This window comes from Dendropsophus ebraccatus, chromosome 7 (assembly GCF_027789765.1).
Source record: "Dendropsophus ebraccatus isolate aDenEbr1 chromosome 7, aDenEbr1.pat, whole genome shotgun sequence".
Lineage (NCBI taxonomy): Eukaryota > Metazoa > Chordata > Amphibia > Anura > Hylidae > Dendropsophus > Dendropsophus ebraccatus.
The window spans coordinates 100,212,122-100,223,691 of NC_091460.1; the positions used below are offsets into that span (position 1 = coordinate 100,212,122).

The 11,570-nt window shown below is 47.1% G+C and overlaps 1 protein-coding gene across 5 annotated transcripts in view; it reads right to left on the minus strand.

Moving 5' to 3' along the window:
* CERS4 (ceramide synthase 4) overlaps nt 1-10,386 on the minus strand; it is a 101,946-nt gene extending 91,560 nt beyond the window's left edge. For 3 of the 5 annotated variants that reach the window (XM_069977977.1, XM_069977979.1, XM_069977974.1), the window contains exon 1: nt 10,317-10,386. In XM_069977977.1, coding sequence (XP_069834078.1) covers nt 10,317-10,342 — 26 coding nt within the window. In that variant the 5' untranslated portion in view covers nt 10,343-10,386. The other 2 variants (XM_069977980.1, XM_069977975.1) reach the window with 1 other exon arrangement.
* Between the last annotated feature and the right edge of the window lie 1,184 nt (nt 10,387-11,570).

Below are 11,570 nucleotides of genomic sequence, written 5' to 3' on the forward strand. Positions count from 1 at the left end.
GACTATCGCAAGCTGCAGGATCTAAGTGACCTCCTTATGGAGCTAGAGTTGGCAAAGACAGATCCACGTCTACCTGGACTAAGCTTCCTGGACACTGCTCATGGTGTCAACCCGGTGGTGTCTAAACTGCCATACAGCCTGCAAGAGAAATGGACACAACAGGGCTCAAAGTACAAAAGAGACTATAATGTATCCTTTCCTCCATTCTCATACTTTTGCAGGTTCATTAGTGATCAAGCTTGGATGAGAAATGACCCCAGCTTCAGCTTCAGTGAACCCAACGTGCCTGCTTCATCCTCATCATCAAGGTATGATAACACTGCACCTAAACGGAAAGACCTTAATAGAGCAATATCTGTCAAGAGGACAGACATCTCACCTTCCACTACCTCACCTAGTGATCAGAGCGTTGTGGATAACAAAGATAAAGACCCTAATCGCCAGTGTCCTATTCACAAGAAGCCTCACTCTCTTAAGAAATGTCGAGGGCTGAGGGCAAAGACTCTACAAGAGCGCAGGGAGATTCTCCAGAAACTTGGAATATGTTTTAAGTGTTGTTCTTCTTATAGCCATCAAGCTAAAGACTGTAAAGTTGCCATCAAGTGCACAGAATGCAGTAGTGAAAAACATGTTACAGCTATGCATCCTACTCCACTTCCAGACAAACTACAGCAGCCAACTAACTCCCCCTCTGCCTCAAATCATGGCGGGGAGCAACAAAGTCATGCTCCAACCAAAGATAGTGTTTTCTCTTCATGCACAGAAGTATGTGGAGAAGGCTTGGATCACAAATGCTGTGCCAAGGTATGCCTAGTCAAGATATACCCGAAGGACCATCCTGAGAAAGCTGTTAGAATGTATGCCATAATAGATGAGCAAAGTAACAGATCCCTGGTCAAGCCTAAATTCTTTGAGATCTTTGGCATAGAAGGTCACGCCACACCGTATACTCTCAGAACCTGTTCTGGTCGCATAGAGACTTTCGGCAGAAGAGTCGATGGGTTCATGGTTTCTCACATCAAGGGGGAAGAGGGCATACCCCTACCAACATTAGTTGAGTGTGACCAGATACCAGATGAAAGGGAAGAAATTCCCACTCCTGAAGCCGCATATCATCACCCTCACTTAAGGCACCTTGTTGATGAGATTCCTGCAATGGATACCAATGCTGAAATTTTGGTCCTCCTAGGAAGAGACATTCTTAGAGTCCATAAAGTACGTGACCAGTGTGATGGACCTGACAACGCCCCTTATGCACAAAGACTTGACCTAGGCTGGGTAATAGTGGGCGATGTATGCTTGGACAGGATGTGTACGTCACCTGAGATCCGCTCCTTCAAAACTTACGTGTTGGGAAATGGACGTGCCTCACACTTCAAACGATGTCCTCACCATTATGAAATAAAAGAGAAGCCTCTTGACATCATCCAAGTACGGCATGTTACTTCTGTCCTTTGTGATGACAATCTAGGTGCTGGAGTGTTTAGTACTACAAGTGATGACAACAAAATAGCCTTGTCAATTGAAGACAAAGAGTTCATCAAAATAATGGACAAAGAATTCTTCCAGGATGAGTCTAACAGCTGGGTTGCGCCATTACCACTTCGTGCTGCAAGGGCCAAACTCCCAAGCAATCGTGAACAGGCTATATCCAGATTCAATTCACTTCAACGAACACTAAAGAACAGACCTGAAATGAAGGACCATTTCATTGCTTTTATGAAAAGGATCTTTGACAATGATCACACGGAACCAGCACCACCACTTCAAGAACACGAAGAGTGCTGGTACCTGCCCTTCTTCGGAGTGTATCACCCCCGCAAGCCTAAACAAATCAGGGTAGTATTTGATTCCAGTGCCAAGCATCAAGGTGTATCCTTGAACGATGTTCTTCTCACGGGCCCAAATCTAACCAACAACCTTGTAGGTGTACTTATGAGGTTTAGAAGAGAGCCAGTTGCAATAATTGCCGACATTGGGCAAATGTTTCATTGCTTCATTGTACGTGAAGACCATAGGAACTTCCTAAGGTTTCTGTGGCACCGGAACAACAACATGGACAATGAGATCATGGAATATCGTATGAAAGTACATGTTTTTGGGAATAGTCCCTCACCCGCTGTTGCAACATATGGTTTAAGAAGGACTGCCCTTGATGGAGAAAAGGAGTATGGTGTGGATGCTCGACACTTCGTTGAGAGAGACTTTTATGTTGACGATGGGCTTAAGTCTTTACCTACAGATGAAGAAGCCATAGACCTGCTCCAAAGGACACAAGGTATGCTCTCTGAGGCTAACCTCAGACTACACAAGATTGCCTCAAATAGTGTTGCCGTTATGAAGGCCTTTCAACCTGATGATCACGCAACAGGGTTTAAAGATCTAAGCCTGGGGATGGACATGCCACCTGAACAGCGAAGTCTAGGCCTACGGTGGGACTTATCAAAGGATACCTTCGGCTTTCAAGTCAACTTTGCAGATAAGCCATTTACCAAGCGTGGTGTTCTGTCAGTAGTGAACAGCTTGTACGATCCAATGGGATTTGTGGCTCCCATCACTGTACAAGGCAAATCCTTGCTTAGGCAATTCTCAGAGACTGTTAAAGATTGGGACGTTCCACTGCCAGCAGACAAACTCTCCAAGTGGGAGTCCTGGAAACAATCTCTACGTGCCTTAGATGGAATCCGTATACCACGCTGCTACACTTCAGCTTCACTTTCTACAAGTCAGAGAAAGGAGCTTCACATCTTCTCAGATGCATCTACTGAGGCCATAGCAGCTGTTGCCTACCTCAAGGTAAAAGACTCTTCTAATCGTACCCACATAGGGTTTCTGTTTGGGAAAGCTAAGTTAGCACCTAAGCCAGAACACACTATCCCTAGGCTTGAACTTTGTGGGACCATTCTAGCTGTAGAAATTGCAGATTTCATACTACGTGAGCTGGACATTCTGATAGATGACATCAAGTTCTACACAGATAGCAAGGTTGTTCTAGGCTACATATACAACCAGACTAAACGTTTCTATGTGTATGTCAGCAACCGTGTTGAAAGAATCAGGAAGTCATCTAAACCTGAACAATGGCATTATGTTCCATCTGAAATGAATCCTGCAGATCATGCAACTAGACCAGTGTCTGCAAGCGCCTTTGCTAATTCTTCTTGGATATCAGGTCCTGAATTCCTGCTGGATCAGTCAGAAGAAACGCCAGCTGAAATCTTCAGTATTCTAGAACCTGACAAAGATCCAGAGATTCGTCCGGAAGTGAAAACCCTCATCACCCGAACTAAACAAAGACTTGTCTTGGACGATCCAGAGAACCCAGCTATCCTTACTCCAGCTGCTCTTCTTACCCAGAAGCTTGGGTCCATTCCTGTTCCACCTGGAGACTTTAAATCAGGAAATCTGTGCTATTACCAGTGGAAGAGAGTACAACACCTTGCCGACTGCTTCTGGAATCGTTGGAAGATGGAATATCTTTCTACTCTGCAAGGACGGAGGAAATGGCAACGCCTGAACCCTAACATTAAGGTTGGAGATCTTGTTCTACTCAAGGATCAACAAGCCGCAAGAATCGAGTGGCCTATGGGACTTATTATAGAGAGCATTCTTAGTGATGACGGTAAGGTACGCAAGGTGGAGGTGAGAGTTGCAAGACAAGGGACTGTAAAGACTTTCATCAGGCCTATCACGGAACTTATCTTGCTCTTGCCCTGTGGAGAATGAACTTGAGTATGCTGCTGGATCCTACCTTTGACTTGAATTCCCATAATTGTCGCATTATTTGCATGGTTTTTTTTTTGTCTTTCAGGTTCAAGACATCTAAGCAAATTGCACTGTTGTTTATTTGCGATTGTATAACTACCGTTATGGTGTAAATAGTGACATTAGCACGCCAGACGGGGAGTATGCTGTTACACAGTTAATATTCTTATTATTATATATGGATCTTTCTATGACTAGTTATTTGCTGCCACCTAGTGGTCGTTCTTGGTATGTTTTGTTTCCATGTTCCTTTATGGATACACCACCCATTTCCTGTGTATGTATTACCACTTCCTGCTTCTTCTTGGTGTATTTTCCTGCATCATGGCTGCCTGCATCTACCACATGTAACAGGGCTCCTGTATCCTGCATGCTAAGCTAAGGAAAGCATCATCTTTTGACCGCATAATACTAAATCCATTCATTCTGCTGTATTCCTGTTGTTTGATGTACAGAATAAACCAGCTTTTGGATGAAAACAGTGTTGGTGAGTTCAGCTATCTGATAAGGATTGTCCTCAGTGGTTACATCTGCTTATACAGGCCAGGCATAGAGGTCTTACAAGGGATAAATCACTACAACAATAATCTGAGTCAGAATAGAGGGGGAAGCAGGAGAGAGGAGAGGGGGCCCGCTGCATCTTCCTGTCTCTTGGGAGAGCACACCGGCCGGAAGTCACCAGCTCCACACGAGCCTGGGAGCTGCTGAGGAGGGGGCCGGTCCATTGTGGAGGGAGGGGGGGATTCTGCAGCGCGGTCCACAGACAGTGCAGGGGGGAGAAGGGGCCTAATGATTTTAGTTAAGTAGAAGGGGCCCCTTGCATCTGTGGGAGCTCTCCCCTCTCCCTGCACTGTCTGTATACCAGGCTTCTCACAAAGTGTAGTGTGTGGGAGACCCGGGCCCCCCTATAGGCCGGGCCCCATACACCTGTACTGCCAGTAATGCCCTGTTGGCGGCCCTGGCTGTAAGTAATATTCCTGTGGGGTCCGGTATAGTTGTGTTTTCGGCTAATTGCTCATATGTTTATTAGCGTGCTCGGACCATTGGGGGCGTTCCCCATGCTCCCGGAGCACCAGTACGGCTGCCCTAGCCTGCCTCCTCCCGGCCTGCTCCACTATGCATATTAATTTATGCATAGCTAGGCCGCTTGTAACATGGAGCATGGGGAATGCCCCAAATGCTCAGAGCACGTTAATTAGCATATGAGCAATTAGGCGAAAACACAACTATACCGGACCACACAAGAATATTACTAACAGCCCTGGAATCCGGAGGTATATAGTGGCTGGCTCATATCAGCAGGTTCACTGGCCCGAACCTTTAAGGTCTGGGTATACTTTATAATGTGCCCCCCCCCCCCCTCCCGATTGTGGATATAATTTCCCCCTGACTGTTTTTATGCTGTTCACAGTAGTGGATTATAATAGGGGCGTTTTGGGCGGCAGCCCAGGGCCCTGAGCTCCGGGGGGGCCCATGACCACCTAAAAAAGACTTATACTTTCAATGGTGTACTGTCTCCTGGCTACACTTCTTGCATGATTTGCAAAAAAATCACAGTTTTTTATGGCAATTTTGCACAAATCAGGACATCATGACATTATCTATCCTGTACTATGAACACCAGGCTAGTGCTTCCATAGTTACAGTGGGGTGGGGGGGCCCAGGCTTGGTGAACAGCCCGGGGCCTATAGTAAAGTTAATCCACCCCTGGCTGTTCACCTTATAATAAATCTGACATGTTATCTATATTCCTCAGGGCTGGGATACCAATTTATAGTGCACCCCAGATTGTGAATATAATGCCCTTCAGACTGAGTATATAATGCGCACAATATTGTGGATATAATGCCCCTCGGACTGAGGATATAATGCCCCCAAGACTGCTTAACGCTGTTCGTCATATAACAAATCTGACATTATCTATTTTCTTCAGGTCCGTACTATTACAGTGATACAATTTAATGTGATATTATAATAGTTCAGTCAACTATGCATGAAATGATACCAAATATGATTTGTTTGTTTTTAAAAAATGGGAAAAGGAGGACGATTAGGTTTTAAATTATGGGAGTATTTTAAATTTTTTTTTTTTTTTACATTACAGTTCTCTTAAGGGACCATTTAGGATGGACTGCTTACTCTGATCTATGCATTGCTATAGTATAAATGAGTGCTCTGCTAATAGAATCTGGCTCAGACACCGGCAGCAACGGAGGGTGAGTATAGACCTCCGGTTTGTTAAAAAGAATCTGTCATCATTTGGGCCGGACCTGAGGTGCTGACAGTGTAGTGTAGGTGTGTGTGTCCTCTTGTGTATGATACCTCTCTTTGTGTATGATACCTGTGCGTTTGTGCCCCACTTCTGTACGTCTCACCACTACTTCCTCCTCCCTGCTTTTCATGCATATATTACACAGTCCAGCCTCCTGCTCCCTGCTTTCACCATCTTCTTGCGTACATGCACTGTTGCTAGCAGGGGCTGGCTCCTGGTGACCTGAAATGTGCATACGCCACATAGCCAATTCCCCCAGTTGGTCCACGCAGAACGCCTGCGCCACCCCTCCACCATACAGCGCATGCTCGATTTGGGTCACCAGGAGGGCACGAACACGACAGATACAAGGCACAGGCAATTCGGCACGAGCGGCCCTTGTCAACAATGGCGCATGCGCACAAGAAGATGATGAAAGCCGGGAACAGGAGGCTGGCCCGCGTAATATATGCCTGAAAAACAGGGAGGAGGAAGTAATGGTGTGCCAAAGTGTGGAAAAAATGCCAGGCCACTACTCCTCTTTGACACTTGGTTCCAGGGTGTGGGGAAAGAATATGGCAAATCTACTACACTGATTGCTTCAACACAGGTAACATACACAAAAGGACACACACACCTACACTATCAGTACCGGGTCTGGCCCAGGTACTGACAGATTCCCTTTAACCCTTTGAGGACCAGGCCCAAAATGACCCAGTGGACCGCGCAAATTTTGATCTTTGCGCTTTCGTTTTTCCCTCCTCCCCTTCTAAGAACTCTAGCACTTTCAGTTATCTATCTACAAGGCCATGCAATGGCTTGTTTGTTGCAGGAATAGTTGTACTTTGTGCACAAGCCAAAAAGACAGAAATGGCTGCACATCGCACCCATGGCTGACACGAAAGCTTATTCAGCTACATTTAAAACCAACATCAGAAGTTAGTATATAATTTGGCCAAACCATATTGCCTCATGTACCACTTGCAGGTCTTCTGATACACATGAGTCCCTAACCAAAAAAACATCACTGTGTCGGTCAGCGACCACAATCCCCGCAAAACGTGCGCAAGCAGAGAAGGGGGGCCACAGAATGGCCCTGCAACCCCATTGTCACAGGACCAGACCCTAAAGGGCCCCCCCGGACCCCGCAGGCGCCACCGTTGGAAAAAGTGGACGCCAAGCAACACAAGTGTGAACAAGCTCTTACCTCTCTCCATTCCTCTGCAGTTAGAATGGGAGAATACTAGGAGATCCTCCCCTTATGTACACAGGTGCTTCCTGCTAATTTGGATCACATGGGTCTTACAAAGCACGAGTGCTAGCCACAATGAAAAAAGGGACAGAATACACATGAGGCAATATGGTTTGGCCAAATTATATACTAACTTCTGATGTTGGTTTTAAATATAGCTGAATAAGCTTTCGTGTCAGCCATGGGTGCGATGTGCAGCCATTTCTGTCTTTTTGGCTTGTGCATAGTTGTACTTTGTAATGGCGTCTTTCATTTTACTATAACATGTATGACGGAATCCCAAATATATTATTTATGAAGATATAAATAGGTGAAATTGTAAAAAAGAATGCAATATGGTAACGTTTGGGGGGTTCCTGTGTCTACGTAATGCACTATATGGTAAAAGCGACACAATACCGTTATTCTATAGGTCAGCCCGAACACAACCATATGCAGGTTTACACAGATTCTCTAATGTTATAATTTTTTTTTAATGAAATCCTTTTTTTGGCAATTATTAATAAAATGGGCCTATTGTGACGCTTATAACGGTTTTATTATTTCACCTATGGGGCTGTATGGGGTGTTATTTTTTCTACCTAGGCGGGGATATAGGGGGGGATATAGGGCGCATCGCTACATTGCCACCGTAGACCACGCCCCTCTGTAACGTCATTGGTGCATAGGCCCCGTCCCCTCGGCGGTGGTGGCGGCGATGTGGGCGGGGCTAAGTGGCACTGCAGCCGCAAAGCCCCACCCAGCTAGCACAATCCGCAGATGATTAAAGATAACTTTTTACTGGCACAAGCACCATGACATATCATATAAAATAATCATATGAAAACTGCAAAAATATGAAAACTGCTAAATTTTTTAAGGATTTATCTCTTTGTCTAAACGCTGATCAGCATAAAAAACAAATAGTTACTGAAATCGTTAAACGGACGATTGAGCGAACTATCGCTCTGAGTAAAAGGACCATTATCGAACAATGTGTCAGGATTTACCTCATGTGTTAGGGTTTACCTCATAATGTGTCAGGATTTACCTCATAATGTGTCAGAATTTACCTCACGATGTGTCAGGATTTACCTTACAATGTGTCAGGCCCCCTTCACACGTCCGGAAAAACCACCCAGATTTCCTATCAGGAAATCCGGACGGATTTCCGGACCCATAGACTTTAATTAGTGACGGTGTCCGTTCCAGATTTTATAGGACATGTCCTATTTTTGGCCGGAATTCTGGCCCGAACGCCCCCATAGAAGTCTATGGGAGCGCCGAAATCACGGGCACTTACCTGATGTACATCAGGAAAGTGGCCATGATTCTGGATTGGTTGAGAGCCCGCGGTACCCCTGCAACGACTGGCACCCCCTCATAACACCTCTTTGCCCTGCACCCGGCCCACTGCCTAATCAACGTGCCGCGGCCCCCTCCCCCAGAACACCCCCCCCCCAGACCTTCAGCGACAACATCCCCCCCGACCTTTAGCACCAACATCACCCCCCCAACCTTCAGCGCCAACATCCCCCCCCCCCCGACCTTCAGAGGCACCTCCCCCTCCGGACCTTCCGCGCCATCAACCTCCTCCCACCCCGGACCTTCAGCAACACCAACGCCCGGGGCCTCAGCATCAGACCCCCACCCCGGGACCTTCAGCGTTGAACGCCCGCCAGCCTGTGGCCATCCAGGTTGCAGAAGTACAACTCCCATCATGCCCTGCTGACAGGTCATGATGGGAGTTGTACTTCTGCAGCCAGTGGCGATCCAGGTTGCAGAAGTACAACTCCCACCATGCCCTGCTGACAGGTCATGATGGGAGTTGTACTTCTGCAGCCTGTGGCCATCCAGGTTGCAGAAGTACAACTCCTATCATGACCTGCAACCTGGATGGCCACAGGCTGCAGAAGTACAACTCCCATTATGACCTGTCGGCCGTGCATGATGAGAGTTGTGTTTATGCAAGCTGTGACTATCCAGTTTGCAGAACTACATCTCCCATCATGTCCTATTTTTTTCTTCTGTTCAGAAAATCCTAAAGGCTTTTCCTGATTGTTTCCAGAAGGTAAAAACGGATTACTGTCAGGAAATCCTGATGCTTTCCTGATACCATTTGAGGTCTCCTGATCAGGATTTTCTGACAGTAAAAACTGACACGGACGTGTGAATGAGGCCTCAGGATTTACCTCATGATGTGTCAGGATTTACCTCATGCTGTCCAGCCCGTCTTTTCACTTCAAAAACATGGGGAAAAAAATTAGTGACATGCCCAAAGGTCATTGACACCGCCACCACAGATATAAATGTCTGTTTCTGGGGTCCTGGCGTTCTTATGGAACCCAAGGATTCCCTATTCCCTGTATTTAGATCACATCCAAGAGGTCACACAACAATATAAAGTCAAACATTTAACTATAGCAACAATACCCTCCATTATTACACTGAATGCCAGCACTTCCTATGGTCGGCTTGTTGTATGCAGGAGCCCCACAAGCCTCCCACCTCACAGCTGGTGCGCAGCACCTGTCTCACGGACATAAAGCCGCCAGGCGTCCTAGGGACCTGTCCTAACTATGTGGATTTTAACTATGAGGTAAACTGAGGTACCACAACTCATCTATAACTGAATCTGCAGCAACCTTGACAAGTTTCTCACCTGACTTTAGGCTCTGGAGCGGGGGACACTCACCTGATTATGGGGGCCGGAGCGGGGGACACTCACCTGATTATGGGGGCCGATGCGGGGGTCACTCAATAGGAGGAGAGAGGAGAAGGCAGGAGGAGTAGACAGACAGAAGTCAAAGACGGCTAAGGGCTCAGCGGCGAGGGGACCGAAGCAGAAAGTCACGGCTCATAGACTGGAGGGTGAGAGCACTGAGGGAGGAGGAGGATGATACAGTTCGGTAGAGAGGGAGGGGAGAGAGCAGGAAGGCAGCATGACAAGGGGACGAGTGAAGGAGAAGCCGCACATGTCCGGAGAAGAAGAGCTGCTAAGTAATACGCAGATGGCGAAAGACAATAGTGTTGCCACTCTGCGTGGAAAGTCCCACTCTGCTGGCTCACCTCTCACTCACCCATCTGCTCCCCATACAAAGAGCAGGCTGTATACAGGCGCCTCCAGTGCTCCAGGCAGGGCAGCCCTGGGTGGCAGTGCCAACTTTCCATTCTAGACAAGAGGATGAGGGCTGGGGACACCACGTGGCATTTATTTTTAGGTTACTTGCAACTAAAGTCATCATGACCTCACCAGGATGAATGTAAAGCTCTTTGAGGGCTGCCATAAATATTATTATCCTCTCATTCTAGAAACAGATATGTTACTGTCCTGTGATTGACAGTCTCCTATGGGTCACAGACTAGAGGTTCGGAGGGCCAGATGATAGCTGGATTATGGATCAATAAACTTCATCATAACCCACAATTGTATTGTAATGCCCTATGAGAGTAAATGCCAACCAGCCATCACCTGAATCAGTATGATCATGCTGACATGGTTCCCAGAAACATAGTATAGAGCTACTGTGCAGTTCACGGCACGTACCAGCCGTAGCTGCAGCAGTAGCTTTAGTAAGGAGAAAAAGTACTGTTATTCTGCCACCCGAGGCAGGGAGAGGGGTGGCAACCAGTCATCTGGGCGGGGAGCCCCCCTGAAAATTCACCTCTCTGTCATCACGCAGTCCCGGGATGATTGACCCGCAGAGAGGTCACTAACGGTTGGCTGCCGCGGCTGGTATATGTTTCTAGGAGCCATATCAGCACAATTGTTCTGATTGGTTCCCTTTAAAGGAGTACTCTGAAGGCTAAAACTTTTTATTTAAAACTTTTCTTTAATAAAGTATTACTTTGTAATGGAACGATTTGGGAGGTCTGTGATGTAGCGCAGCACGGGGACTTGGAGTGGTAAGCATATTGTCTTTTCTATTTTTCTCCCATCCGCTGCCCATAATGATTTTTTATCCCCCTGCCGGACTTCTCCTTTAAGATTTGTTTTATTTGCCGGCAAGGAGACAATACAATACAAGGGCTTAAAGAGGTACTCCGGGCGGGGGTTATTTTTAGGGTATGGTTGGGGAAGGGGTGGAAATAGAGGCCGAAGGTCACTTACTCCCCCGATTCCAGCGCCGGGTCCCGGATTGCGCCGCCCTGTTCTCCCGTCCAGCATTTCCTGTTCTGAGCTGCAGCTTGAGACGTGACGTCTCAAGGCAGCTTAGCCATTCAGCGGTAGGGGCGGAGTCCCGCCTCGGCCGCTGAATAGCTGAGCTGCCTTGAGACATCTCAAGCTGCAGCTCAGACCAGGAAGCGGCGGTCGGCCGGGAG